Source organism: Aristolochia californica, unplaced genomic scaffold, assembly GCF_029961685.1.
Source record: "Aristolochia californica isolate CCGP_79_NKW_82.1479 unplaced genomic scaffold, dmAriCali1.0.hap1 SCAF_4, whole genome shotgun sequence".
In the NCBI taxonomy this organism is placed as follows: domain Eukaryota; kingdom Viridiplantae; phylum Streptophyta; class Magnoliopsida; order Piperales; family Aristolochiaceae; genus Aristolochia; species Aristolochia californica.
In genome coordinates, this window is record NW_027182103.1 from 45,543,478 (window position 1) to 45,568,202 (window position 24,725).

Genomic DNA, 24,725 nt, shown 5'->3' on the forward strand with positions numbered 1-24,725 from the left:
GGAAGATTAATTAGCGTTTTTCGATTTTGCTTCTCTTTAGGAATTCATTTGGAGAACTGAAATAAAACTCCACTCGCACTAACTCTAAAGTCACTATTAATCAGAAATTGAATTTCTATTGCAAAGCAATTTCACACTTAATTAAAAAAGATATATCACAAATAAACTATTTATTTAGAAACATAAACAGTACTATAACTGAGATAAAAACTTGGCTTGCAATTAAATTATTATTAGTACACATGTCTGACTTTCAGGGTGAAAGCCAGCGACAGAATGAAGGACATTTTGGTCTTAATACAAACGAAACCATCGGCTTAGGATGTACAAAATTAAAAACTTAAAATGGTTTTTTCTCACTAAAAGAATATATTTCGCCCACATTTTTTCCAAAACACCAAAGAAGAACAGAACCTATACTATAAGCCAAGAGTTGCTCCTGAACAAGCATGACTACCCTTGGAAAAACAGTCCGGATGTATAAGCTATAACAAGGAAGAACCCTAGATAAGACATATTAACAAGAAAAATAGATAGGACATATTAACAAGGAGAAATAATGAGTAGAGGAAGCAGATAACATAACTTTTCCGTTCGAACTAGGACCGGATATTTCCAAAATTACACGCAAAAGCTTTAACGTACCAACCTGCAACTTCAGGTAAACTCGCGTTAGATCCATTGCAAGTGTAATTATTTTCCGGTCTCACCACAAGAAGAGATTCTATAGTTCATTTTTTTAACAAGCACAGATGAAACATCGCCTGGGAAAACTTCCATCTGATAAGGAATTTCATAGTTCATCTGTATATCAATGATTTTTACGTTGTCATCTTATCCTTTGGTAGATGAACAACATGAAAAAAGTGAAATTGCATATAACTGACTTCGCAAGAAAAAGATAAGAAAAACATTACTCAAAACTGCATATGTGTATCCGTAATGCTGTTCTTAGCAGCATTGCACCAGACTAACTGCACTCATGTTGGATACTCAGGCACATGAAATTTAGGCCCCTGGAAAGGGATATGCTGAACCCTACCAATATCACCCTAGTGGACAATCTAGAGCAAAATGCCAGTACATATTAAGACTGCATCCTTTCAGTTGAAAAGGGTTGCAGAAAAGTCTAGTGTAAGAACATTAATTACTCTCCATTCGCAGGAAAACCCATCAGCAGGCCATTAGATAAAATACAGAATATATACAGCAACAGGGCCAGAACTCAAAGTTTCTACAAGCAATGAAGTTCACTTAGGGCATTAGAATGGTGAGAAAGACGTGTATCATAGCTAGGATGGATAGAAGCGAACCAACCAAAAGACAAATTCGTAGGACTAGTTTTCTCCTAGGACTCAACCAAGTGATGTAGCAAAGAGCCACCTGCAAAATGGATTCTCCATCCAGAAAATACACCTGAAATTTTGCACAGTTAAAAGATGAAACACAGTTGTTTTTATGTTAAAAGAATTGTTAATATAGGCATTATGCTCCAATGTCTAGAGGCAAAAATTTTGGGTCATGATTTTAACAATGGGATACAATTTAATATATTGTTGACGATGGAGAAAGGATAAAAGGTCAAGCAATCAGTGTCATTCATGAATGGCTGAGGATGAAAAGGAATAATATCATACATCATATAATAATAAATTCAAGAATAAGCAATATAACCCTCCACAATCCATTAAATGAATGAACGGAAAACCACAGTAATTTAACTCAATGTCAGTCATTCACATTTTATCAAACTGACAAATTGATACCTTAGATAAACATGATAGTACCTTCCATGATAAAAAGTCAAATTTTTATAAATACTCGAGGGAAAAGGCACATAAATAGAACCAACTGTAACAAAGCCTCATTGTCAAATCGCATATGCATGCTATTGTAAAATCGCATACACATGCTGTTGTCAACCTTGCACTAAAGAACAAAGAAAGACTTGCACTAGGACGGATGTGATCCAACTCCAATTGCTATTGGTATCTAATTGCCACTAAGTTAATATCTGAGTTGGAAATGTCAAGGAATCATGATGAAGTTTCATCTTATCATACCAAGTAACAAAAATTTTGATTCGCCCTATCAGCTGATGCACCCTATATCAGGCACTGAAATTCAGATAATGCCCAAGACACAATGTATAACCAACATAGCAAAACCATAGCCAAAAAGTGTTGTTCAGGTGCAACTTTGACTGGGTTCAAACAAAGCTTAAACACTCAAAACCTAAAAGTGTGTAATAATAATCTTTACTACCTTGCATCTGGTTGGGATTGAAAAAAAATTATACCACAGAGAAAATTAACCTTAGTAGGCTTGAAGAAATCGATCTAAAATCTGGTTGGACTACAGTTGATGAAACAGTAACCATAATGTACTAACAACATACACAATATGGTTAAGAACATAATTTTGTTGTCTACGACAAATGTTGCATAGTTACATCTAAGTAACACCAACAAATATATGTTGTTTCAAACTAATTCATGCTATTTGTCAAAGCAATCCATGTAAAACAGGTTGGTCAGATAAAAGGTAACAATTCACCTGATTTGATATGTTCATAATAATAGTTCTAAATATGCAACCCCCTCCCCTCTCCCGGGGTTCCCCAACATGACACCAAAAAAAAAGAATTGTAAATTTTCAAAATGCATATAATAAAAAAAGAACATACTGGCAGGCTGTTGAGAAGCGCCAAGGTAGCAGAGACATGAAATGTGTAAAGTAATATCTTTTCCAGCATATTCGGCAATGATACACCAAAACTGAATGCCCAGCGTGGCTGATAAGAAGTCAATTGAACAGCATAGGCCTCAGCGAGCACATTTCCAACAAAGATAAAACTATTGATGCAGCTGGTACCACCAAATTCAATATCAAAAGAATTGTCAGATAAATTTCCTCCAAACTGTGCACAATGTGAAGAATATGAGCTTGAATAAGTGACTTCAACCCAAGTCACACCCGGCTGCTGAACAGGAGCCAAGCAGGACTCGTCCTGTCCAAAACAAGTAGAGATGTTTTTACTTTAAAAAAAAGACTAAAATGACTGCTAACAAGAACATTAAAAGCATAATCAACTATTCTAACTCTCCTGTGTTAAATAGTTGAGTACTAAGAGTGCCACTAATGTTCTTCTTCTTCTTCTTTTGGTATTTTTGAAGTTCCCACTATCATTATTTTAAACACCTGGAATCGTGTGAAGTCCTTTAAGGTAGTCTCAGGTTTCAGCTTCAGAAATAGTATATGCTAAATTACTAAACCTACAAACAAAAGCATTCCACAATGATATGCAACATGACTTCCTCCATTCACCGGATTTAAATGATAAATATCCATTTAGAGCATGGAAAACTAATGGTTCACAAGTATATTCCATTTTTGCACACTTCACACATTTCAGATAATTGAAACACCAGATTTTGCCTTGGAGAATTATGTCATTCTTCATATATAGTAATTTGGTGGATCAGATCAAAGCCACAAAATCTTCCCTTTTCACAACGATGTCACATGAAAAATCATAACAATGTGCAGGGGAGAGAGAGAAAGAGAGAGTTAAGAAAATGCAGGGTTTTACCTTTAAACAAGGACAAGTGCTTATGTTGGTTGCTAAAGTTGGCCATCCATTGCCACATTTTTGAAACTTGGCGACTTCCTTCGCAGCCAAGCAATGTGTATTTTGTATTTGGCTTTCCATAAAAACATCTCCTTCAAACAAACTAGAATTTAAGCAGGGCCCACCAGCGAAAGCTGTAAGCTCATCTGGACAACTAAACTGATCTAGAGGTTGAACATTCCAGCCTTCGGCAATCCAAATATTAGGAACACAATACCCCTTCCTGCTACTGTCTTGCATACCCATCAGAAGCATCTTCTCCATCCATTCTTGACGATCATGGATAGGAGCTCCATCCAAGGAGAGAACTAAATCACCGGGAGACAAGTAACCAGATAATGCTGATCTTGGTTCCACACTCACAACCTGTACTACCAACAGCACTTAAGAAGATATCAAATGCATATAGAAGTTATCCATGTGAAAGACAATAAACACAACAACAAAAAAAAAAAAAAGGAACAGCAAATCACATATAGGAGATAATGCAGATGAAATGGAAATACCATTGGGCTCCGGATGAGTGCATAGAAGGGGTATAAGATCAGAGGCAGAAGGAACAGTGTTCCACCGCAAACTGCACAACTCTGTATCAACAATAGAAATAAGTCATGGATTAAGATTCAGCAAGAACTGTTTTAATTGTCAGCATGATCAACAGATTTTTTTCTTTTTTCACCACTAGGATAGGAATTTTGCACAAACATGATTCTACAAGGCAACTGCTAGTTACCAAGGGAAAAACAAGAACAGAAGTTCAACCACAAAAAAGGTGGATTTGTTAAAGTCATGATAGTACAATTCTTATACATTTGAAGGTTTAACAGGATGATCAATGACAAAATCAGTCTTCCTAATATTAACATCAAGATTATCATGTTCTGTTGTCCCACGTAACATGGGCAAAAGACACCCTTAAAGGTTATTATGCTCTTATATCAGATGTTTATATAGTACTACTAGTTTAATGTGGGTTCCACATTAAAAGATCAGCTCACTGCTTTAAGACATTCCACAAAGATTAACATCCCAATGGGTGACGTTGCTTTCACACGGAGTAGTACCTCAAATATGGCTCAAGAATCTCACTTTAAAGGAATGAGTTTTTCTTAATGCATAGTACAAGTTGAACATGCTCTCATCTAGTTTTTGTGCTTAAAAAAAAATAAAGGAAAAAACTGCCAAGGAAACTCATGAAGCCTACCATGGCATTGTGCCAGATGCCCGCACAATATACACGGAGTTCAGCAGTATGAGGTAAACTCTGCAGCATTTCATAGTTGAAAGCAACCAAAGCTCCTGGAAATATGATTGCTAGAAAGATGGCAACATACTCAATGTGTACACCTTCACTGTTTTTTATTGTGGAGGGACCTAGAGTACCACAATGAGAATCTGACTTAACAAAATTAAAAACTATAAAATATAAATCAAGGACCTGGTTACAACAAATATATTCACATGCTTTAAATTTCAGAACAATAGTCAATTGAAAATCACTATAGCCAGTAATGTGTTCTACACTAATAATGTAAAAACCACCAAAGATAGAAAATAGGTGCAATTCAAAAAACTGACCTTGCAGCAGCAATAGCATGTCCAAATTCATGGATGGCCACAGATATCACAGTTGAGAAGATCCAGTATCCAAAATCCATGATTGATACACCCAAACCAGGAATCTACAAATACAAAATAAATAAGCTACAATACAGAAACCACTTCATAAGAAAAAAAAATAGCATTATAAATACTAAATGGAAAAGCCAACCTGGGGAGAAAGACCAAACAATGTCCTTGTTGAAAGATTCCTAAGAGCAGAAGCCCCATTCCAGATATGCAAAGCTCCAGCTAATTCTTGGAGTAAAATCTGACAACCATGAGAACAGCAAGACTATGCAGTGAGTGAATATATGAATATCAAGATAATTAGTGAGACCACATGATTAGAAAAATAATAATGATGATGGAGGGCAAAACTCAGATAAACCGATTAACAAAGACAATACCATTTTGAAACACCAAAAGCTACCTAAGGATGGTATTTAACATTTCAAAGTGCTGCACAGCTGACACCCAATCAGAAACCAATATATTTAACTTTTAATCTAAAAAGTAAGAACATGAAAGCAGTTCAAGAGGTGAGGATGAAGCTGAGGAAGAACCACACTTCTTACAAGAGTTGCTCCAACCAATGCTGTGAGGCTGAATCCAACTCCAACTGTGAACCAAATTCGTAAAAATCTGAAGCAAATGAAAACATGACTGCTCAATTTAGTGCCTTTCTTATGCATTAAATCATTTATATTAATTACAAATGTTAGCATGTGCACACAAAATAGGTGAAGTTTTTTAATGGAGAAGGAATTTTCACTTTCCAGGGTTGTCACATAAGCTAGAACATGATTTTCTTACAATTAAAACAGAAACTGGAGAAAGAGAGAAGAGAGGGAATTATGCATATCCAATTAAATGAAGGATAAAAAGTAAAGGCCAAGTGGCTTTTCTCTCGAACTATCAAACATCTCTGTGCATCTTTTTTCATAGAGTTGTTGGAAGATACAATTAGGTTTTACTTATTTTTCTGAAAGTATTTTCCCTTAGAAACTAGATTTATAAGGTCTACGGCCTGTAGGGGCATGGTTGTAGTGATAATTGTTAACATGATAAATAGGGGAGAGGGGTCAAAAAACCCTAACTCTCTCCCATTGTTTCTTCCTCCAATTCCAACATGGTATTAGAGTAGGTCATGTAGGTCCTTGGGTTGATCTAATCAACTCACAAAGACAATGGTGTTCAATCCTCTTCTTCTATCTCTCTTCAATGTTCGTTAGGTTTAGTTTTGTGTGGTAAATTGTTTCAATTTCATCATCTTAGTTCAAATAAATTCTTGCTTCCTTCCTATGATTGTTCATTCTCCAACTCAAACCCCTCCTTCCTTTTAACTCAAATGTCCCAATCTCAATCTCCACACATCCTTCTGTGAAATTTCAACAATCAGGGGTTGTGGAGATTTCATCAAAACGATTTTGGCAACAACAATCGGATATAGAGAAAACGAGGCCGGGAGTAGGGAAAAAGTGAATCTTTTCTTTGGTGAAAAATATCCAAGAAAACAACTTCCTCTAATGGGATGATTTGTTGCAGCAATGATCGTCGACTGAATCCTCCTTGACAGATTACGGCTCCCTAGATTGCATCCCCCAAATTTCAAGCTAAAGAGAAAAAGCATGCAACCCAAAGCAAAGTAGTAGCAAAACCATGTTCCACGCACTAGTCTTAAACCTAACTTGCAATGTCCATGAGAACATAGTAAGTGGTGAGGAAGAAGGAAGCCTACAAGCTTTGAATTGAAGAGCTCTTCTTCGATCCTTTTCTCACCACCTCTTCTCGTCAGCGTTCCTTTTGCTGATTTATTTTATTTGTTGGGTTTTTGGTCAAATTTAGTCTATGTCATGATAGTGCGTCTATATACTACTATTGAACTATTGGTTGGGTTTATAGTCTATCTTTTTTATGATATGTTTTTTTATGGTTATACCATTAATGTCTTTTATATGTTATGCACTTTTGTTTAATCTCCTCGGTGTCAAATTTAGTCATGTTTTTACAAACATAGGTTGTCAAAGCTCTGATATTTTTTCAGTTTATCATTTTTTTTATCACTTTGGAGCAATGCATATAGACTCACTACCTATATAAAACAAGAGTACGCCCAACATCCAACATCAGTCAAGTCTTCTTATTCACCGAAGTGGTATTTTTTTCTAAGCTACCCTTAAAATAGTGAATAGTCTCTTTTTCCATGCACTAAAATTGGTCTTGCCACCTTTGAAATTACGCATTTTTTTTCAGACTTAAAACTTTTTAACTAGTGTATGGAGTCTTGTCGTTTGGTTAAGAGTGTTTTTCTTCCCTCATATTTGTTTTGTGAAAGTTGAGCCTCCAAAAAAATAAAAAGTTATTATCCGCTTGAGGGGGAGAAGTACACAAAATGAGGTATTTGATACAGCTTACAATGAAGAATTCCACAGGTTGTGGTTAATGACCAGTAATGAAAAACATCCCAAGTAAGGGGGATAATAGAAGATGAAGAATTAGAAGGCAAAGTGTAAGTTCAAAAAGTTGAAGAAACCAAAAGCCGCAAAGTTTGAAGTTGTTGAATTCACATAGAGACCAATTTTTTAAAACATTTTTAAGACCTTTTTGTAATTTATTTTTATGCTTATGAGGACTGTCATACAAATTTTGTAACAAAATAAAGCAACATTTTCCAGCTTCAGGGGGGAGTATTGGAAGATATAATTAGGTTTTGCCTTTTTTTTTAAAAAAAATCCTTAAAAACTAGATTTGTAGGGTTTACGGCTTACGGGAACATGGATGAAATGATAATTGTTTACATTATAAATAGGGGAGAGGGGTGAAAAAACCCTAAAAAAAATCCTTAAAAACTAGATTTGTAGGGTTTACGGCTTACAGGAACATGGATGAAATGATAATTGTTTACATTATAAATAGGGGAGAGGGGTGAAAAAACCCTAACTCTCTCCCACTCTTTTCTTCCTCCAACTCCAACAAGAGTGATAACAAGACCAAAAAATAGCACGGCAGACTTCATGTGTAGGTAAAGCATTCACTTATAAATCATTCTATTTGAGGATTTGAGCTCTTACACCTTGGTCATAAATGGTCCTACCTAGAATAACTATTTCCAAATTTAGCATTTATAAGACATTCCTTTTTTGGTGTTAAGTGCTTGAGAAGGGGAGAATTGCTTAAAACAAAGTAGTCAATTTCACCAAACACAAAATTGTAAGATCTTCAATCCATAGTAGAATACCTCGTATTTCTTCTTCCAAAAAAAAAGAGTGGTTCGTTAAAGACTGAAATCTTGAAATCGCAGTACCTGAAATTTAAACACAAAAGGCCGAAGTAGTTAACACGGGGCAATGTGAAAGAGAGAGAGCGGAAAAAGCTAGGTTAAATAAATGACTCGATATTGGTGTGATATATCAGACTAGAAAGGCAGACCAGCAAGAAATAGAATGCGAGAGACGTGTCGAACTGAGTGGAAGTAAAGTTTGAGATCGTCTCCTTCTTGCCCGCCTCCCTGCCATCAGGCATTTGTCTCTTTCTAACTTTCGTAACGAGCTGCAGGCGAGGAGCCTGTCTCCGTTGGAGAGTAAACTGATTTACTGAACAGCGGTCCAACTCCTAGAATAGGGCTCTACGGATGCCCGGTGGGTAGGAGCCAGGGGCAATCCAGGAACTGGAACAGAACTGCGACTCTATGGATGGATTTCTGACTCTGATGTTGCACTGACATGGCATGCATGTCACGTGAGAGGCACCATAATAACTAGTCTAGGGGTATACCAGAGCCAATCTCTCCAACTGGTTCATATGATTACTCTAGCCTAAAATTGAATCAGCCCAAAATTTTTAATACGGTTCTAACCTATATTTAAAACTATACAAATAAATAAAAATAATACTATAATAAACTGAGTAGTATTGAACTACAAAAATACTCTAATATTTCGCAATGAAATATATATTAATATATAATAACTAGCTTAATAGACTTAACAAGAAAAACAAATATTTCTATCTATAATATGTGTCAGAGTAGTTCCGTCCACTCTTGTTGGCGGTAGTTTTCCGCACCTAACAGATCAGTCTGTTGGGTTGTATTGGCTAGCTACTGTCATTATCTTAGAGTTGGGCACGCCACGTCTCGCGTTTGAATCCCGTGAGAAACAGTCAATAATGGGCGGGGTGGGTGTCAGAGTGGTTCCGTCCACTCTTGTTGGTGATAGCTTTCCGCACCTAATGGATTGGTTTGTTGAGTTTTATTGGCTAGCTATTGTCAATATGTATTTTATTGGCAAACAACCAAATTAGATATTGAGAGATCCAAAATGATTGAACTATCGATTGTCTTTGAGGTTTGAGGTAAATAGAGTAATTATTAACCAGCTAAATAGGGAATTGACGGTATCAGCTAGAATAAAGGATGTTTTCATAAAAAAATATGTACTAACTAATCGACTCGCGAGCTAATAAGCTGAGTTTGAAAAATTTAGAGTTCGACTTGTTATACTCAATGAACCTTATTTCAGTTTGAACTTGAGTTGAATTCAAGTAAAAACTAAACCGAGTCATGATTTTTTAGAGCATAACTCGAATGATTTACAAGCCAGTTTGGCTTGGTGCCACTCCTAATACCTGCAACCTTATCTCACACACTTAAACCCTAAAATTAGTTCTAAAATTTATCCTCACTAATAAATTTAACATATTTTTATACATTTTTCATGTCAAACTATTCTTTAACCATACTCAAATGTCTTTTTTATGCAATTTCCAACTAGAATTTTTCTTCAATTAAAGTTTACCAAATGATAAACATACCTAATTTTGCATCGAACTAGATTTATAAACAAAAAAATTCAGTTTAATCATGCAAAAATTTGCATTTTATCGATGTATTTGATAAGGGGGGCAGTTTTAAATCTACTAAATACGAACTTGTGTATATTATAAACATATTTAGTAGCCAATTCTATACTCATAATTAATAATTAGTTATTAATTTTCTAGTTAAATGTACCATAATTTTTGTTTATTTTATAAAAAATACCCACTTCTTCCTCGATAACAATAGAAATGGAATCAATTTCTATACATCACAAAGAGTTATTATATTTTTCAAAAAAAATTATAGATTTGATTATTTTTTTTAAAGGGTATTCCATTAATTTTACTGTATTAGATGAGATTGTTAGAATTAAATTTAATCTTGAAATGCCATATTTCAAATATATGAATAAAGTTACTTCATAAAATATTAAAATAATCATATAGTCTAAACAAACCAACGGTATGGAATTTTAGTACTTTTGGTTTTTATTGTAAGTCCATACGTTCATAGCTAATCAAAATTAAATATAATGTTCAGTATAATACGCTGAAAGCAATTAACACAAGAATAGCATAGCACAAGTAGGTTTTCGTTCTAGTTAGTAATTACCCGAAAATGTATTTCGTCTTCGTTTCTCGTTAAAAGGGGTTTATTTTCAGTGTTTTAGCCGGCATAGGTCGTACTAGGATCACAACGAGACCCTTTTCGAAGTTTCATCTCCTTTTCTTCGGTCTCTTCCGGACTCTCTTCTCGTCCAATCGGCAGGAGGTTCGGGTCGCTGGTTTTTAGGGTTTTCTTCTCTTCAAATTTCCAAAATCATATAGGCGTGTCACTCTTCTGCCCTTCGCGGGCATTCCCACCCCGAAGTGGGCCGGCGTCGTAGATTCTCACTCATGGCGAACCATCTCTACGGCGCATCCCGTGGAGGCGCTAGTCTGCCGAGTCTATACTCATCGAAGCTGGGCGGTGCCAACCCTTCTGTTATGGGTTCTTCCAGATACCTCCTTTCAGAACCTCTCTCAGGCATTGATCTTTTGAGGTACGCAACCGGCACCGACACTAGTGGACTAGGTGGTAAAGCAGGAAACGTTGCGAGCATTATTTCGAGCGGTCATGCTGCCGCAGCTGCAGGATCTATAACGCCCTCGCACTCATTGTTTAGTCAGTCCTCATGGGCCGGCCTACAAGGATTGCAACCGACTGCCTTTGAGCCTCCGATTCCTGGCCTCAAAAGGCCGAATGAAGGTTAGTTTAATGCGTTCGTTTCTTCGTACAAGTTTGATAGTATGATTTATGAGATGCTGGTTGAGTTACCTGCCATATTTTTGCAAGAAAAATCTTATTTGCTTATTTTCCGTGATAATGCTGCACACAAGCTATTCTGGAATGGCATTTGAGAGTTTGTGTTGCAAGTCTGGAGTGCTTTGCTTCTGTAGGATACCATTCTGCATCTGTTGCAATTGAATCTATCCAACTTGACGTACTTTTTTGGAAATTATCTAAATTTGCATAGAGTATGGTTACTGAGTCATTTATCTTCTCCCGTGTGCTCCTCAGTACATTCATTTTGATTCAGTAGAGTGTTAAAAAGTTATAATGATTGCTTACAATACATTCTTTTCTTTCTTCATTGTCAAAAAAAGAAAAAAAAAAGAAAAAGAATGGTAGTTATTACTGGAAAAGCAAACTCACTCTCCAAATAAAGGAAATTCTCTATTGGCTTCAGATTTATATGGGTACATTTCCCATCTATGAAGTTCTAACTTGTAGATGATGATTCATTTTTTCAAAAGACAGTGTGTACATGGAGTTTTTAGCAAACATTTGCTCTCTGTGTCTGCTTGAAACACCCGAAGAGGACATTTACATCTCTTAATGTGCAGATCATGCTAGATTAACGATAAAGTAGTCGGGGCTGACCTTTCAATGTAGATATGGGGCAAGGATAGTTGGATCACTATTCTCCTTTCACGTTGGAGACATACACTCCTTTGTGAAGTCTACTTCATGTGCCATTGAATAAGTTTATTAGTTAGGCCCTCCTTTACATTACTATGCAAGCTATGGGTGACTAGAATTGGCCATAAGAAGCTGAAATAATGCAACCTATTGAGATTACTTTTACTTTAAATACTGTACCTGTATGTTAGTGCGTGTTAATATTTATCCATTCTCCTACAAAAAAACAAATACGTTCTCTCCTTTATTTTACTCTAATTTCTTGATCGAAGTACCTTTTAATTCTTTCTGTTTGAGACGATGTTATTTATGAAATGCATTTTTTAATAATGTTATGTTAGCGAGGTAATATTTGCAAATCCCTAAATTTGAGGACTCTTAATGTTAATTGGGTCTTTATGGGGTATTTTGGTTGGAATAATATGTGTCATCTAGAAAATGTGATCATTGACTTTTCTATTAGTTTCAATTTGAAGTTGTGGACCTTGTAATGTGAGTATACCTGTTTCCCAAGGATGCAGTTTATTTTAAGATCAAGCAGAATGAAAGCAAAAGAGTATTTGTAGGAATGAATTTTTCATTTTATGAAGATGATACTGGTTTGGGCCAAAGTCATTTTCTCTAGCATCTTCTCATTATCAACTAGAAGGATAGTTTGTGCTACTGGCTGATAAAAACTTACTTTTTATGTAATTTAAAAATTTAAGGAAGAATACATGTCAGTGACAATGGAAATGATCTCTAAATGGTATAAGTTTTTTTTTTCATTTTTTTGTATGAAACAATAAAGGGTTTTGGTTTAGAAAACAATGTTTTTGTTCCTACAAAATTAGATTATGTCTCTATTATGTTTATTAACTGGGAGTTCTGATCAGGATAAATGTAATTTATGTACCAATTAAGATTAAATTACTTGAATATTGCCTCTAGGACCCTATCACCCTCTTAAATTATTGCTGTGAGGATTTTTCATCTCTTATTAATTTTTGTTAACCAGAAAACAATACTTTTGTACTGTATCAATTGTTTACTTATACACCAAAGTCAAGAAGCGATCTACTTTATATTACTCGCTGCTGTATATAAAGTATAGATTGCGATAGACAAATCCATAGTTACTTTCTGCTGTTACTATTGAGGTAAACCTATTTTTTTATGTAGAATTTAAATCATAATATGAGTATTGCGCTTGTCCCATCATCCTAATAATATTGTAAAATGATTAAGTTTAAGTACTATTATCATTGTTGTTCTTATTACTTTTGTTTTTTTAAAGCATTTTTTGGTTCAGGTTTAGAGTTTATATTTTCATAAGAAATCATTGTACACTACTGTAGCTTTCTTATGATTATCTTCTCTATTATCTACCTATAGCTGTCTATCATCCGACTGTTCTGGGAATTCATAATACTATTGAGCAAAATGAAGCTTCATTTGTTACAAATTCCTTGGCCAAACGTCCTAGATTCGACGCTACGAGTCACCTGCCCATTTATCCCCAGCGACCAGGAGAAAAGGATTGTGCTCATTACATGTTGACAAGAATGTGTAAGTTTGGAGATAGATGCAAGTTTGACCACCCTCCTTGGGTTCCTGAGGGTGGAATTCCCGACTGGAAAGAGGTGATCGCTGACTACTATTATTTCTATTACAGAAAAAAACTACTTAATTGTTCATATTATATCAGTTTTATTTCGTAATACGTATTCAATTATCATTGTATTTTTCCATGAATTTATCACTATAGTTTATCATTGTTTAGCTTCATAAAAAGACAATTGAAGTTTTATTAAATCTTATTGGTATCATTTTTTCTGTTTTTTATTATATTTGTTATGAGGTTAAACTAATGTATGACTTTTTAGTACGTTTGTATCAGATCTTCTGGCTTCAGCTTTTGGAGCTTATTCAGATGCAATATATGACTATTACTTTTTGTAGTAAAAATTTACTGGGCACATGGTCTCCTTTAATCTGAGACCTTCTAGTTTGATTTTATAAAAGTTCATTAGTTTAAATTATTTATTAGAGTTTTGATTTTATAGAAGTCATTAGTTTAAGTTATTAATAGAACTGTAAAGTTTGAACTTTTCTGTAATCAGTATCCAATTTACCAAAAATTAATTTAGAACTGCAAATCGTAAGTTGATGCATGACAACCTATGACTTGCATTGATCATTCAGACTATGAAGTTGGGTTCAAGACCCATCCCAAAATGACTAGCCAACTTAGGAAACCTCTTTCCCCAACTAATAAACTCAAGATCTTTGTACTCACTAATCTATGTGGGACTACTCCTTAACACTCCCCCTCACGTGTAGGCCCTCTTTTGTTGCTCTACAAGTGCATAATTTAGGTGTAGGCCATCTTTTTGTGGCTCTATAAGTGGATAATTTAGGTTTAGGCACTCTTTTGTGGCTCTACAAGTGGGTAATTTATGTGTAGGCCATTTTTGTAGCTCTACAAGTAGATTATTTAGGTGTAGGCCCTCTTTTGTGGCTCTACACGTGGATAATTTAGGTGTAAGCCTTTTTTTTGGCTCTACAAGTGGATAATTTAGGTGTAGCCCCACATACGAGTACTCGCTCTAATACCATGTGAAGTTGGGTCCAAGCCCCATCCCAAAATGGTTAGCCAACTTGGGAAACCTCTTTCCCAACTAATAAACTCAAGATCTTTGTATTCACTAATCTACGTGGGACTACTCCTTAACGCTGATCATCCAGCAGGTCAATTTTTCTTTCACTTTATATTAATTATGATTTGTAGGCTTGATGTGACCAGTGATATTATTTGGAGATTTTTTGCTTAGTATGGACATGAAGATAAGTAATCTTAGTCATTTATGTAAATGATCTGGGACAGTTTTTAGTTACTCCTCGAAAAGAAAATACTGTCAACTGTTTTTTTTATTTGCCTCCTCCTGAAAGTCATCTCCTTCCCCATCTCTATGTAGAACTATTGATAATTTGCTCCTGGGTAGAAGTATATAAGTATGCGATTATACTTAAATAATCTCATAGTAATTATGTACTCCCCAAGAAATTTCTTTTGGCAACTTTAGTGTACCCTCGTTATTTCTAGAACTAAAGGGAGTTGCTAATTTTCTAATGGAGGATATTTTACTTATTGCTTAGGATATTGTGTCCTCTGACACCATCCTATGTGCATCTTGCATCGGAGTAAAGCATCCAAGATTGTATTTTACTGCTCCGTTTTATAAGATCCTGAGTTAGAAAAGTTGAATGATCTATTCACAAGGAATGATAGAAAGATGTCATTGCTTGGATTAACGACCTGTGTTTTCTTCGATTATTTTTTATATATATTTTCTTCTGATTTGCTCTCATGCTTTTGCCACTTTGAATATCCCCGTGTAGTCATTTGGGTTAAAATCCATATTGTGTAAAACATGTTGAGATACATGTATAGTGTATTTTGGTAATTTTACTGGTTGCATGTCCCTCATAGGATAATAGTAAGTTGGTCTTCATGTTATAGTTTATGTTTCAATTTTTATTTTATCATGAGCTGTATTTAGGGAGTTATAATGGTTTATGTCTAGAGGGGCATTATTGTAATTTGATGTTCTTTTTTACTTAAGTGAGTATATGATACTGAAAGGGGTCAATTTCCAGCCCCTAATGAGTGCATTCTCTTTGGCATTCTTCTCCATCTCTCTTGTGCACCTCTCTCTTCTCCTTTCCCTTTGTCAAATTTACTAATCAGCTTGGTGATATCTTCATTGAAGCTTTAGGCAAGTGAGAATTAGTGAATTTTTGGAAATTAGGGTTTCTTGATATATACGCTTCAATTTGGGGGGGAGTGTTGAAATACATGTATATGGGTATTTTGGTCATTTTCTATGGTTATACGTCCCTCATAGGATAGTAGTAAGTTGGTCTTCATGTTAGAGTTTTATTTTTTGATTTTTTATTTTATTCCAAGTTGTATTAGGGTAAGGGTTTATGTGTAGAGGGGCATTATTGGAATTTGATAATCTTTTTTACTTAAGCGCATATATAATACAAAAAAGGGGTTAATTTCTAGCTTCTAAGAAGTGGTTTCTTTTTGGCACTCTTCTCCATCTCTCTCGTGCACGTCTCTCTTCTCTTTTCACTCTTTTTGGTCTTCATGTTCGAGTTTTATGTTTCGATATTTTATTTTATTCCGAATTTTATTAGGGTAAGGGTTCATGTGTAGGGAGGCATTATTGTAATTTGATATTCTGTTTTACATAAGTGTGTATATAATACAAAAAAAGGGTTAATTTCTAGCCTCTAACAAGTGGTTTCTCTTTGGCACTCTTCTCCGTCTCTCTCATCTCTTTTCACTCTTTTCTCTATTTCCTATTATTACTTCTTTCACCATTGGATTGATCCTTGTTTCATCCCAAAATGACTAGCCACTTGGGAGGTCTATTGCTCAACTTTATAACCTATTAACTTTTCTTAATTTTTCAATGTGGGCCTTTCCCAATCAACAATCCTCCTTACGTCCAGACTTACACATAACGGGCCTGAGATGTAGGCACAAACTCCCAGCGGAGCACACAACACTCAAAATAATCTGGTTCTCATCAAATGCAGCCCACAATATACAAATAGCTAGGGGAGCACGAACTAGGCCTTGGCCCATGTGCACAACCTGCTCTAATATCATTATTGGGTTGAACCTTGTTCTATTCCAAAATGACTAATTGCTTAGGTGGCTTATGACATCTTTGTAATCCATTAATTTTTTTTAACACTTTTTAATGTAAGACTTTTTCCCATTCAACAATATAGTTATGACCTGGAGGAGTAAGTAGACAGGAGATTTTTAATTTGATACTCATATGAGGTATAATAGTAACATCCTGCAAAAAATATCCTCCTGCGGCTTTGGGGGGATGACCAACACGATTGATTGTTTTTGTGGTTACTGCAGCCTATAGTATCCCATGGTAGCTTAAGAATTGACTCTTGTTAATTGTGGACCTACGCCACATTTGCTATGTGCGGCAAGGCTTTGTTGAAGAAAGTTTATCATTTAGATCATTTAAGATACATGCTGTCATTTTTTAGAAAGTTTAGAAGCCTTGCCTGAAAGAAATTGGTTGTGAAGAAGCATCAGTCATGTGCTGAAATTATTATATGGTTGAGATCAACCAACCAATCAGGTTCATAACATGATATCCCTGTCCATGTTAGTAAAAAGTATGTTACATAATTATTATCTTTTTTTCTTTTTGAACTTGTGAAATTCTGATTCATAAAATAATTTTAAGGTACAAAGAGGGAGAAATTTCAACCCTCAGGAGGGATGGAAATCCCAAATACTGGAGCAGGGCAAGAGACTCTGCCCTTAACTAACACATCTGCAGAATTATTTGCACACGGAATACATGTTGCCAAGAGATATGGAGAGGGAAGCAAACGGCCTTGATATCATCTAATATGTGCCTTATTCTCCACAGGGGAGGGGTTTCTTCTTGAAACCATTTTATTATGAAAGCTGAATCCCCTTCTGTAATTACTGCGTTGCTGAAACGCTCAGAATATATTTTAACTCCCGCAAACACTGCTTTTGGTTCTGCTTCTGCTGAATTACAGTTTCCTGTAGGGCCTGAGTAGGCCATTAGACACTGGCCAGAGAAATCCCTGATGATGCCTCCAACACCAGCAAGCCCTGGGTTACCTTTTGAACTGCCATCAAAGTTCAATTTTAGGAGGAGGATGAGGAGGAGGGGGGAGGGAAGGGTCTTACCTCTATTATCATGGAGCTAAATTTCAATTTGAGACAGGAATAAGACTTCTAATTTTTTAAAACAATCTTACATAAAGTGGAAATTTTGGCAAGTGCTTAAGAAGATGTGTGGGATTCAATGGTACGTCTAGATGCCAATTTATCTAATTTGTTGACTTGGCGATTGATCTTTTACAGCTGTTAGTGCTTGTACTCTTTGTTGCAGTAGAACTTTGTAAATACATACCTTGCTTAATAAGATTAATCAGTTCAGAATACTATTGTGAAATATGGATGTGACTGACCAGATGAGTTCTGGAGTGGTTCAAGTGAAAATGGCCTATTGAGTGGGTCTTTTGAGGTGGTTCGGAAATGTTGGGGACATGATAGTGCACACGTGAGAAGAAGTTTGAGGATCTGTGAAAACCTTAAAATGTTTTGAAGAAAGATTTGGTACAGAAAATTTCAATAAAAAGACTTAAAACAAGAAGTTATCAGGACATCAACATAGTGATGACCTTAGGGCCAGTGATGATGATTATGATTCTGTTGTAAAATAATACCAAAAAGGGGCACAAGATGACCTGACTGATGCATCTGTCAGAATCCCTTTAGCCAGTTCTCCTGATATTGCTTTCTCTTGTTTTCAGGTCCCACTCATCCCAACAAGTGAGGCTCTTCCTGAAAGACCAGGAGAACCTGATTGTCCTGTAGGCACAAAAAGTCTTCTTTTCAGTTATTTTTTACTTCAGTTGCCTTGTTTGTTATTCAATTCTCTCTCTGACATAGGTTTGACTATCTTTTGTGACATTTTATTACTCCCTCAACTGTGGTCAGTATTTCTTGAAAACTCAAAAGTGCAAGTTTGGCTCTAAATGCAAGTTCAACCATCCCAAAGATAAAGTGGAAAATGCAACTTGTAGCATTGAGGTAAATTATCTTGTGACTTTTATGCGAGTATATTTCAGATTGTCTTTTAACAGAGTTTAATTGTGACTTTGTAGGGTGTCTCCGAAATTTCTGACAAGTCTTTGTTGCCTGAGAGGCCATCTGAGCCACCATGTTCAGTAAGTTTTTTTCTTGTAAATTTGTATGACAATTTTAATTTCCTACTTTAAATTTTACTTATGTAACCCACAAAACAAAACAGTACTACATGAAAACTGGACAATGCAAGTTTGGTTTGAACTGCAAATTTCATCACCCAAAAGATGTCCCATTATCTGTGGCTCTGGATCCTGCTAGTGGAGAAGAGAATATCTCTGCTGCAAAAGATGAGGAACAAGCTGCTGCAGCTGCAAAGAATACAAAGTCCTTTACTCCTTTTATTCCAGCTTCGATGCATAACACAAAGGGGTTGCCCATACGACTAGTAAGATAACTTTCATATGCTATGTACAAATCATTTGTATACAAGCGGTCAGATGAACTGAGGCTTGTCTATTACTCTGTAGGGTGAAGCGGATTGCCCATTCTATCTCAAGACTGGCAGGTGAAGCTTTTGTTACCATGGTTGTTGCAGGAGCGTAGTCATAGCTGTTTGATTATAGTTTAATTGATCAATGAAATAATTTCCATTTCTTAGGTTTTTTAGAGAGTATTTATTTGTTTGTTTTCATATTTAACTAACTCAACTTGGTGCCATTCAGCTGCAAATATGGTTCCACTTGCCGTTACAACCATCCTGACAGATATGGTATCCTTCTTGCTTGATGTCTACTTTCTGTTCTATTGGGCTTTTCCACTTTGAGGTTTATAATTGGTTAAGAATCTTATACAGCTATAAATCCGCCTATTGCTGCTGCTCTGAGTCAAGCACTTATTCCTTCTCTAATGGCTAGTGTGCCTTTAGGAGGTCTAAATCCTGGCACCTCAATCTCATATATTGATCCCCGTTTGGGCCAAACTGCTGTAAGTTATTATTGATGCTGTTACTTAATCATCATGTGTTGAACTTCATGGTATGAACATCTCGCCATTGATCAATGACAAAATTCTATTCTCCTTCATCATTGCAGCTTCCTTCAGGCCCCACTATTTACCCTCAACGGCCAGGACAGACAGAATGTGATGTATGTTGTTACCTTTTCTCTCTTCTTTTACAGATCAGTGGATAGCCAAATTCAATATTTTCTGCATTTGTCATTGCTATTTTCTAACTTGAGAAGAGTGGGTTCGCTCAACAGCCTAGTTTTTGGTTAAAAGCAATACAAAATCTGCACTCTCGTTGTACTTATTAGAGCAAACATAAATAATTGTTGTGCTGTTGAAAAGGCCTCTAGATTTAGGAGCGTTATCCAAGCATTGGGCAGTGACTGTATGCTTTGGAAGTCGGATACTGTTGTATTCTGAATCAAAAAACGAGTTGTCACATCCTTTCTTGACTTCTATCTTTTGGTCAATGTTTTCTTATCAAGATTGATGCTCCTGAACTTCTCTTATGCAATAAATTAAGATGCATAGTTCCTTATAAAAAACAAAAAAAAAAAAAAAAAAAGAGAGCGATAGCAGAAAAGTTCACGAATAAAGATTGTTAAATTACTGAGGTGTACCTCCTAACTGAGATTTTACTGACAATATCTACAGCCGTATGACTGGCCCTCTAAGAGTAACATTTGTTGAGAAGAAGCGTCTGTCCTTTTAATCCTTTTGCTTCTTGTAACCGTGGGATCATTGATCATTGTTTTGTGCATATTGGCTTCCTTGCTTGAATGCTTAATTAGTACTTAATTTACCAAACGCACCAAGAGCTTTATGCTTTGTCCCTGTACCTTTTCTGAAACCGTCTGTATTTTCCTTCATGGTGGTGCAGTACTATATGAAAACTGGGGTATGCAAGTTTGTCGAAAGATGCAAGTTCCACCATCCTGTTGATCGAACAGCAACAGTACCATCTGTGATGAAGCAGGCTCTTCAACAGACAGTGAAGCTCAGTCTTGCAGGGCTCCCAAGAAGAGAGGTAACGCTGCCCTTGTTTCAGCCACTTGCATTTGCTTGATAATTTAAAAACAAAGAATATTACTCACTGCATAGGTTTCCCTTGTAGAATCCTTTTTAGTAGAGGTTAGGAGCTTCGTTAATTTTGTGACTTTCTTGCAATTGACATCATAATCTGGTAATAGAGCTATTGTTTCTATACGCACTCGCGCATCTGAGATAATCCAAAAATTCAATTTCCCGTTGAATGGTGGACCTATTTCCTGTGGAGTGACACTAACTGTTACGAGCTTCACTCATGATTAATTTCAGTAATGAAATGCTGATTATAGAAAAAATGGTGCAGGGTGCAGTTGTGTGCTCTTTTTACATGAAAACGGGCACGTGCAAGTTTGGCCCCGCTTGTAAGTTCGACCACCCGCCTCCTGTCGAGGCCATAGCGATGGCTGCAGGACAAGCTGCTGCCACTACTATAGCGGCAGAAGGCACAGAGGAGACTACTACTGTAGTTACCGAATGACAAAAACAAGAATAGATTTTTTTTTTTTTAATTTGTAGGAGTGCAAATATTAGATCAACTTGCTTTGCCTTGCAAATGAGTAAATTGAAATCTTTGCGTTTAATGTCTTCAATGTGCTGTTTATCTTAAGATTTTGTCATCCTCTCTTAGCTGAATTGGTAGTTTGGGTCTAGTCGTTACTCAGTGAAAACAGATTGTCTTGCAGGTAGCCCACAAAAAAATTACTAAAGAGGGGCATTTACGTATCATTCTAACCGATGGTTTAAAAGTTTTTCAGATACGAGAAGGTAATGGAAAGAATGGTCTTACGAGCAGTTTTCGCAGGCTATTTGCCTCTTCAAACTTTAAAATAAGACGTACCAGGAAATTAACCGTATGGTAATGAAGAAAACAAATAGAACAAGCTCACAATCCACACTTACCCATTGGCCATCATTTCAAATTTCTTAACCGTATGTCGTTAATCAAAAGAAAAAAGTACGTAAAGGCCGACCCAACAATCGAGTTGTTCAAAGTATGGAGGTGATAACTGGCCGTACCAACATTTTTGGAGCGTTGATAAACAGATAATTCTTTTAAGTGTACAACTCCGCATCGGTTCGAGCGTCCCGCGCGTGAAATAATTCCGTAGTTGCGCCAAATGTGGTGTTCCGCAATACATTTTTCAGTAAGAGTTTCAACAATGAAACCGCCGATTTGTCGACATCGGGCCAAGACACGCATAAAGTATCCTTCATCTTCTCAATCTGGCAGCGAGCCAGAATTGCAGCACCAAGTCCATCAATCACACTCCCAGAGGGGAAATATTCCAAATTTCTCACCATTGGGAATCTGGAACTCTGCCTCTGCTCCAATGTCTCCAGCTTATACACCACATTGTTGTCCACCGAGAGTCTTCCTCGGAAATTCTGCCTCTGCATCGAATCCAGTATGAGGACCTTCTGAGGGCGAATTTCATTGATCAGACATTGCGCCAAGGCGTAGGACCGATGGTCCGGGATGCGATACTGGACAGCCGCCACGATGGTAGAAGGGGTGCCATCTAGGGCGTAGATGTTGCAAGAATTATCTCGTAGAGAAGGGGTGATAGGGTTGGAAGAGAAAGAGGCTTCGGGGAGGAGTAGTCCGACTAGGTATTTGGGAGAAGAGTGGTGGAAGAGGAAGACAGACGGGGCAGAGATCGCCACCACGAGGAGGTCAGGATTGCGCCTCGCAGTTTGGAGGACGACGAAGGGCGAAGGGCGAAGGGAGAGGCGGATATGGAGAAGCGAAGTTGTTAAGATCTTCGTTGAAGAACCTCGAAGGTGGAGGTAACTGGGTTAGCACGTCGTCCATTGGAGACGTTTTCCTCAGACTCCGACTCTTCGAATGGCTTCGCGTTTGAAGAGTATTGACATGCCCCGCGAGCGCAGCTAGCATCAGGGTGGGGTTTTCAACTCGAACTCCGAACTTAACCGGACCGACGTATAAAAATCCGAGTTGAATCGGTCAAATCTAATTGGAACTCGTCAGTTTGGTGGCCAAACTCGAACTGAGTCGGTTAAAAGTCGACTAGTTGGAAAACCTTATAGCTAGCTAACACCGGCTTCTCTTTCCCGGAAAATAAGGGGTAAAAAATAAGTAAATAAAGGGTAAGATTAAATTAGGCAAATACTATTAACATATATGGGATTAATCATTTTTATTTTAAGAGGTTATTTTTAATCTTTACTCTATAATTGTGAACCTAACATGAAACCGATCATTTCAAAAATCCAACTCTCCAAAATCATTCATGGGTGAGAAAGGAGTTTGGTTTTCAAATTTGAAATGAGTTTTTATGGGAATTTTCAATAACACAACCTGAACTTAATCCATGCACCCCTAACTTAGAAAGAGAGGTGGAAGATTAACAGTTCTCAGCTAATTTTATACAAGAGAAAGATTTGCAGTTAATTTTAATATCCATTCCCAATTCCCTCTCGTCCTTGTTGAACAAACGCGTGCAAGTCGATATGATACTATTGCAGGCGCTGTCCAGGTTTCTACTACAGTTCTTGCTTAATCGCATCCAAAAGTAAGTTAATTTTCTTTCTTTTCGGGTGGCTGATTTGTCCGTTTGCGATGAATTGGTACTTCTTTGCGAATCGTGTTGTTTTCCCCTTTAAATAAGATTGTACTTTTAGCTGAAGAGAATGATATAATGCACTGTTAAGTGGTGTCTTGAGTTTGAAATTTCGGTTTGTGACCGCTCAACTCGACCCGATTTGGACACACGGTTCTATCCGACCCGACTTCTCAATTGGGGTTAGGGGTTTCGAATTTGGGGGTTATCGGAAGAGAAATCGAAAAATCGATTTTTGTATCAACCTCGGAGACGCACAACTCCTCTCCTTTCGATTTTAGTGGAACCTCTCGTCGTCTCTTCCCGTGGATGTAGGCCGTTGTCGAACCACGTAACTTCTCTGTGCATTGTGTTTGATTGATTCTTTATTTCCTCGTTTTCTCATTTTTTCTCATTTGATTATATACTTCGCTACTTGGATAATCTTGAATCGTTTCGGTTTCGTTTTAACAAACTGGTATCAGAGTTACCTTTCCGGCAACAGCACTGGATCTCAGCTCTTCTCTCTGCTTCCGCAGCTCTGAACGGCAATAGAGAGATCTCTGTCCTGAGAGAGAAACTCATTTTTTCGTGAGTCTTGAGGGAGCTCTGTTTCGCTGCAAGTGTCGAGAGGGCTTAATCAACCGAGCAAGGGAACTAAATTTTTTCTCTTTTGCGATTGAGATTATTTTGGTCTAATGGCTTCGAAGTATAAACTAGAGAAGTTCGATGGGCAAATGAGTCTCAGTCTATGGCGCGTGAACATGCGTGCCCTGTTGGTTCAACTGGGTTTCTACAAAGCGTTGAATAGGAAGGAGAAACTTCCAGCGACGATGTCAGAGGAAGACAAGGAAGAACTTGACATCAAATCACTTAGTTCAATTCAGTTGTGCTTGACGGATGAGGTTTTGTGGGAGGTTGCGGATGAGACTACCGCGGCTGGTTTGTGGTTCAAGTTGGAGAGTATTTATAAGACTAAATCTCTCATGAACAGGTTGTACTTGAAACAATGCCTCTACACTCTTCGGATGAAAGAAGGTACATCTATTAAAGAACATCTTAATGAATTTAATAAAATTGTTATGAATTTGAAAAATATTGATGTTACTATTGAAGATGAGGATCAAGCACTGATTGTACTGTGCTCTTTACCTTTTTCTTATGAGCACTTCGTTATGACTATGCTCCATGAGAATGATACCATATCTATGGAGGATGTTAAGACATCCTTATACGCTAAGGACTTGAGGAGGAAAATGTCTTCCAATGGGAGCGAGGAACAAACAGATTCTGTTTGTTAGAGGGAGAACAAAGGGAAATGATTTATCAAATTCTAAAGGCAGTGGTCGTTCTAGGTCGAAGTCTAAAGGGGAAAAGGGCAAGTGCAATTATTGTTGTCAACCGGGTTACTTTGTACAAGACTGTCCAAAACTCAAAGAGAAG

The 24,725-nt window shown here is 36.8% G+C and overlaps 3 protein-coding genes across 3 annotated transcripts; 1 reads left to right on the forward strand and 2 right to left on the reverse strand.

Moving 5' to 3' along the window:
- Positions 1 to 1,157: 1,157 nt before the first annotated feature.
- LOC137962844 (membrane-bound transcription factor site-2 protease homolog) lies at positions 1,158 to 8,831 on the reverse strand. Its single transcript, XM_068809945.1, has 10 exons — positions 8,663 to 8,831; positions 8,472 to 8,537; positions 5,809 to 5,875; positions 5,403 to 5,501; positions 5,210 to 5,313; positions 4,836 to 4,983; positions 4,138 to 4,218; positions 3,593 to 3,997; positions 2,687 to 3,010; positions 1,158 to 1,416 (listed from the first exon to the last, which is right to left on the reverse strand). Exons 1-10 carry the CDS (start codon positions 8,746 to 8,748, stop codon positions 1,255 to 1,257), a joined length of 1,542 nt encoding a protein of 513 aa, XP_068666046.1. The 5' UTR covers positions 8,749 to 8,831; the 3' UTR covers positions 1,158 to 1,254.
- Positions 8,832 to 10,748: 1,917 nt separating this feature from the next.
- Positions 10,749 to 21,311, forward strand: LOC137962310 (zinc finger CCCH domain-containing protein 8). Its single transcript, XM_068809106.1, has 12 exons — positions 10,749 to 11,300; positions 13,389 to 13,636; positions 18,393 to 18,452; positions 18,580 to 18,672; positions 18,747 to 18,809; positions 18,893 to 19,114; positions 19,197 to 19,234; positions 19,392 to 19,438; positions 19,523 to 19,653; positions 19,761 to 19,814; positions 20,555 to 20,701; positions 21,026 to 21,311. Exons 1-12 carry the CDS (start codon positions 10,949 to 10,951, stop codon positions 21,197 to 21,199), a joined length of 1,629 nt encoding a protein of 542 aa, XP_068665207.1. The 5' UTR covers positions 10,749 to 10,948; the 3' UTR covers positions 21,200 to 21,311.
- A 463-nt stretch (positions 21,312 to 21,774) lies between these two features.
- On the reverse strand, positions 21,775 to 23,867 carry LOC137963453 (uncharacterized). The gene is made up of 2 exons (XM_068810572.1): positions 23,774 to 23,867; positions 21,775 to 22,241 (listed from the first exon to the last, which is right to left on the reverse strand). The coding sequence occupies exons 1-2, from the start codon at positions 23,865 to 23,867 to the stop codon at positions 21,775 to 21,777; spliced, it is 561 nt and encodes a 186-aa protein (XP_068666673.1).
- Positions 23,868 to 24,725: the final 858 nt, after the last annotated feature.

Coding starts and splice junctions, on each gene's coding strand:
- LOC137962844 (XM_068809945.1), bottom strand. CDS start 8,748: ATGGCAGGGAGGCGGGCAAGAAGGAGACGATCTCAAACTTTACTTCCA. Junction 5,502..5,808: donor CATTGGTTGGAGCAACTCTT/GTAAGAAGTGTG, acceptor CATGGTTGTCAG/ATTTTACTCCAAGAATTAGC. Junction 3,998..4,137: donor CACTCATCCGGAGCCCAATG/GTATTTCCATTT, acceptor TTGGTAGTACAG/GTTGTGAGTGTGGAACCAAG.
- LOC137962310 (XM_068809106.1), top strand. CDS start 10,949: ATGGCGAACCATCTCTACGGCGCATCCCGTGGAGGCGCTAGTCTGCCG. Junction 18,673..18,746: donor ATGCAACTTGTAGCATTGAG/GTAAATTATCTT, acceptor GTGACTTTGTAG/GGTGTCTCCGAAATTTCTGA. Junction 19,815..20,554: donor CAGGACAGACAGAATGTGAT/GTATGTTGTTAC, acceptor ATGGTGGTGCAG/TACTATATGAAAACTGGGGT.
- LOC137963453 (XM_068810572.1), bottom strand. CDS start 23,867: ATGAGTTTCTCTCTCAGGACAGAGATCTCTCTATTGCCGTTCAGAGCT. Junction 22,242..23,773: donor CCAGTGCTGTTGCCGGAAAG/GTAACTCTGATA, acceptor TCTACGCCCTAG/ATGGCACCCCTTCTACCATC.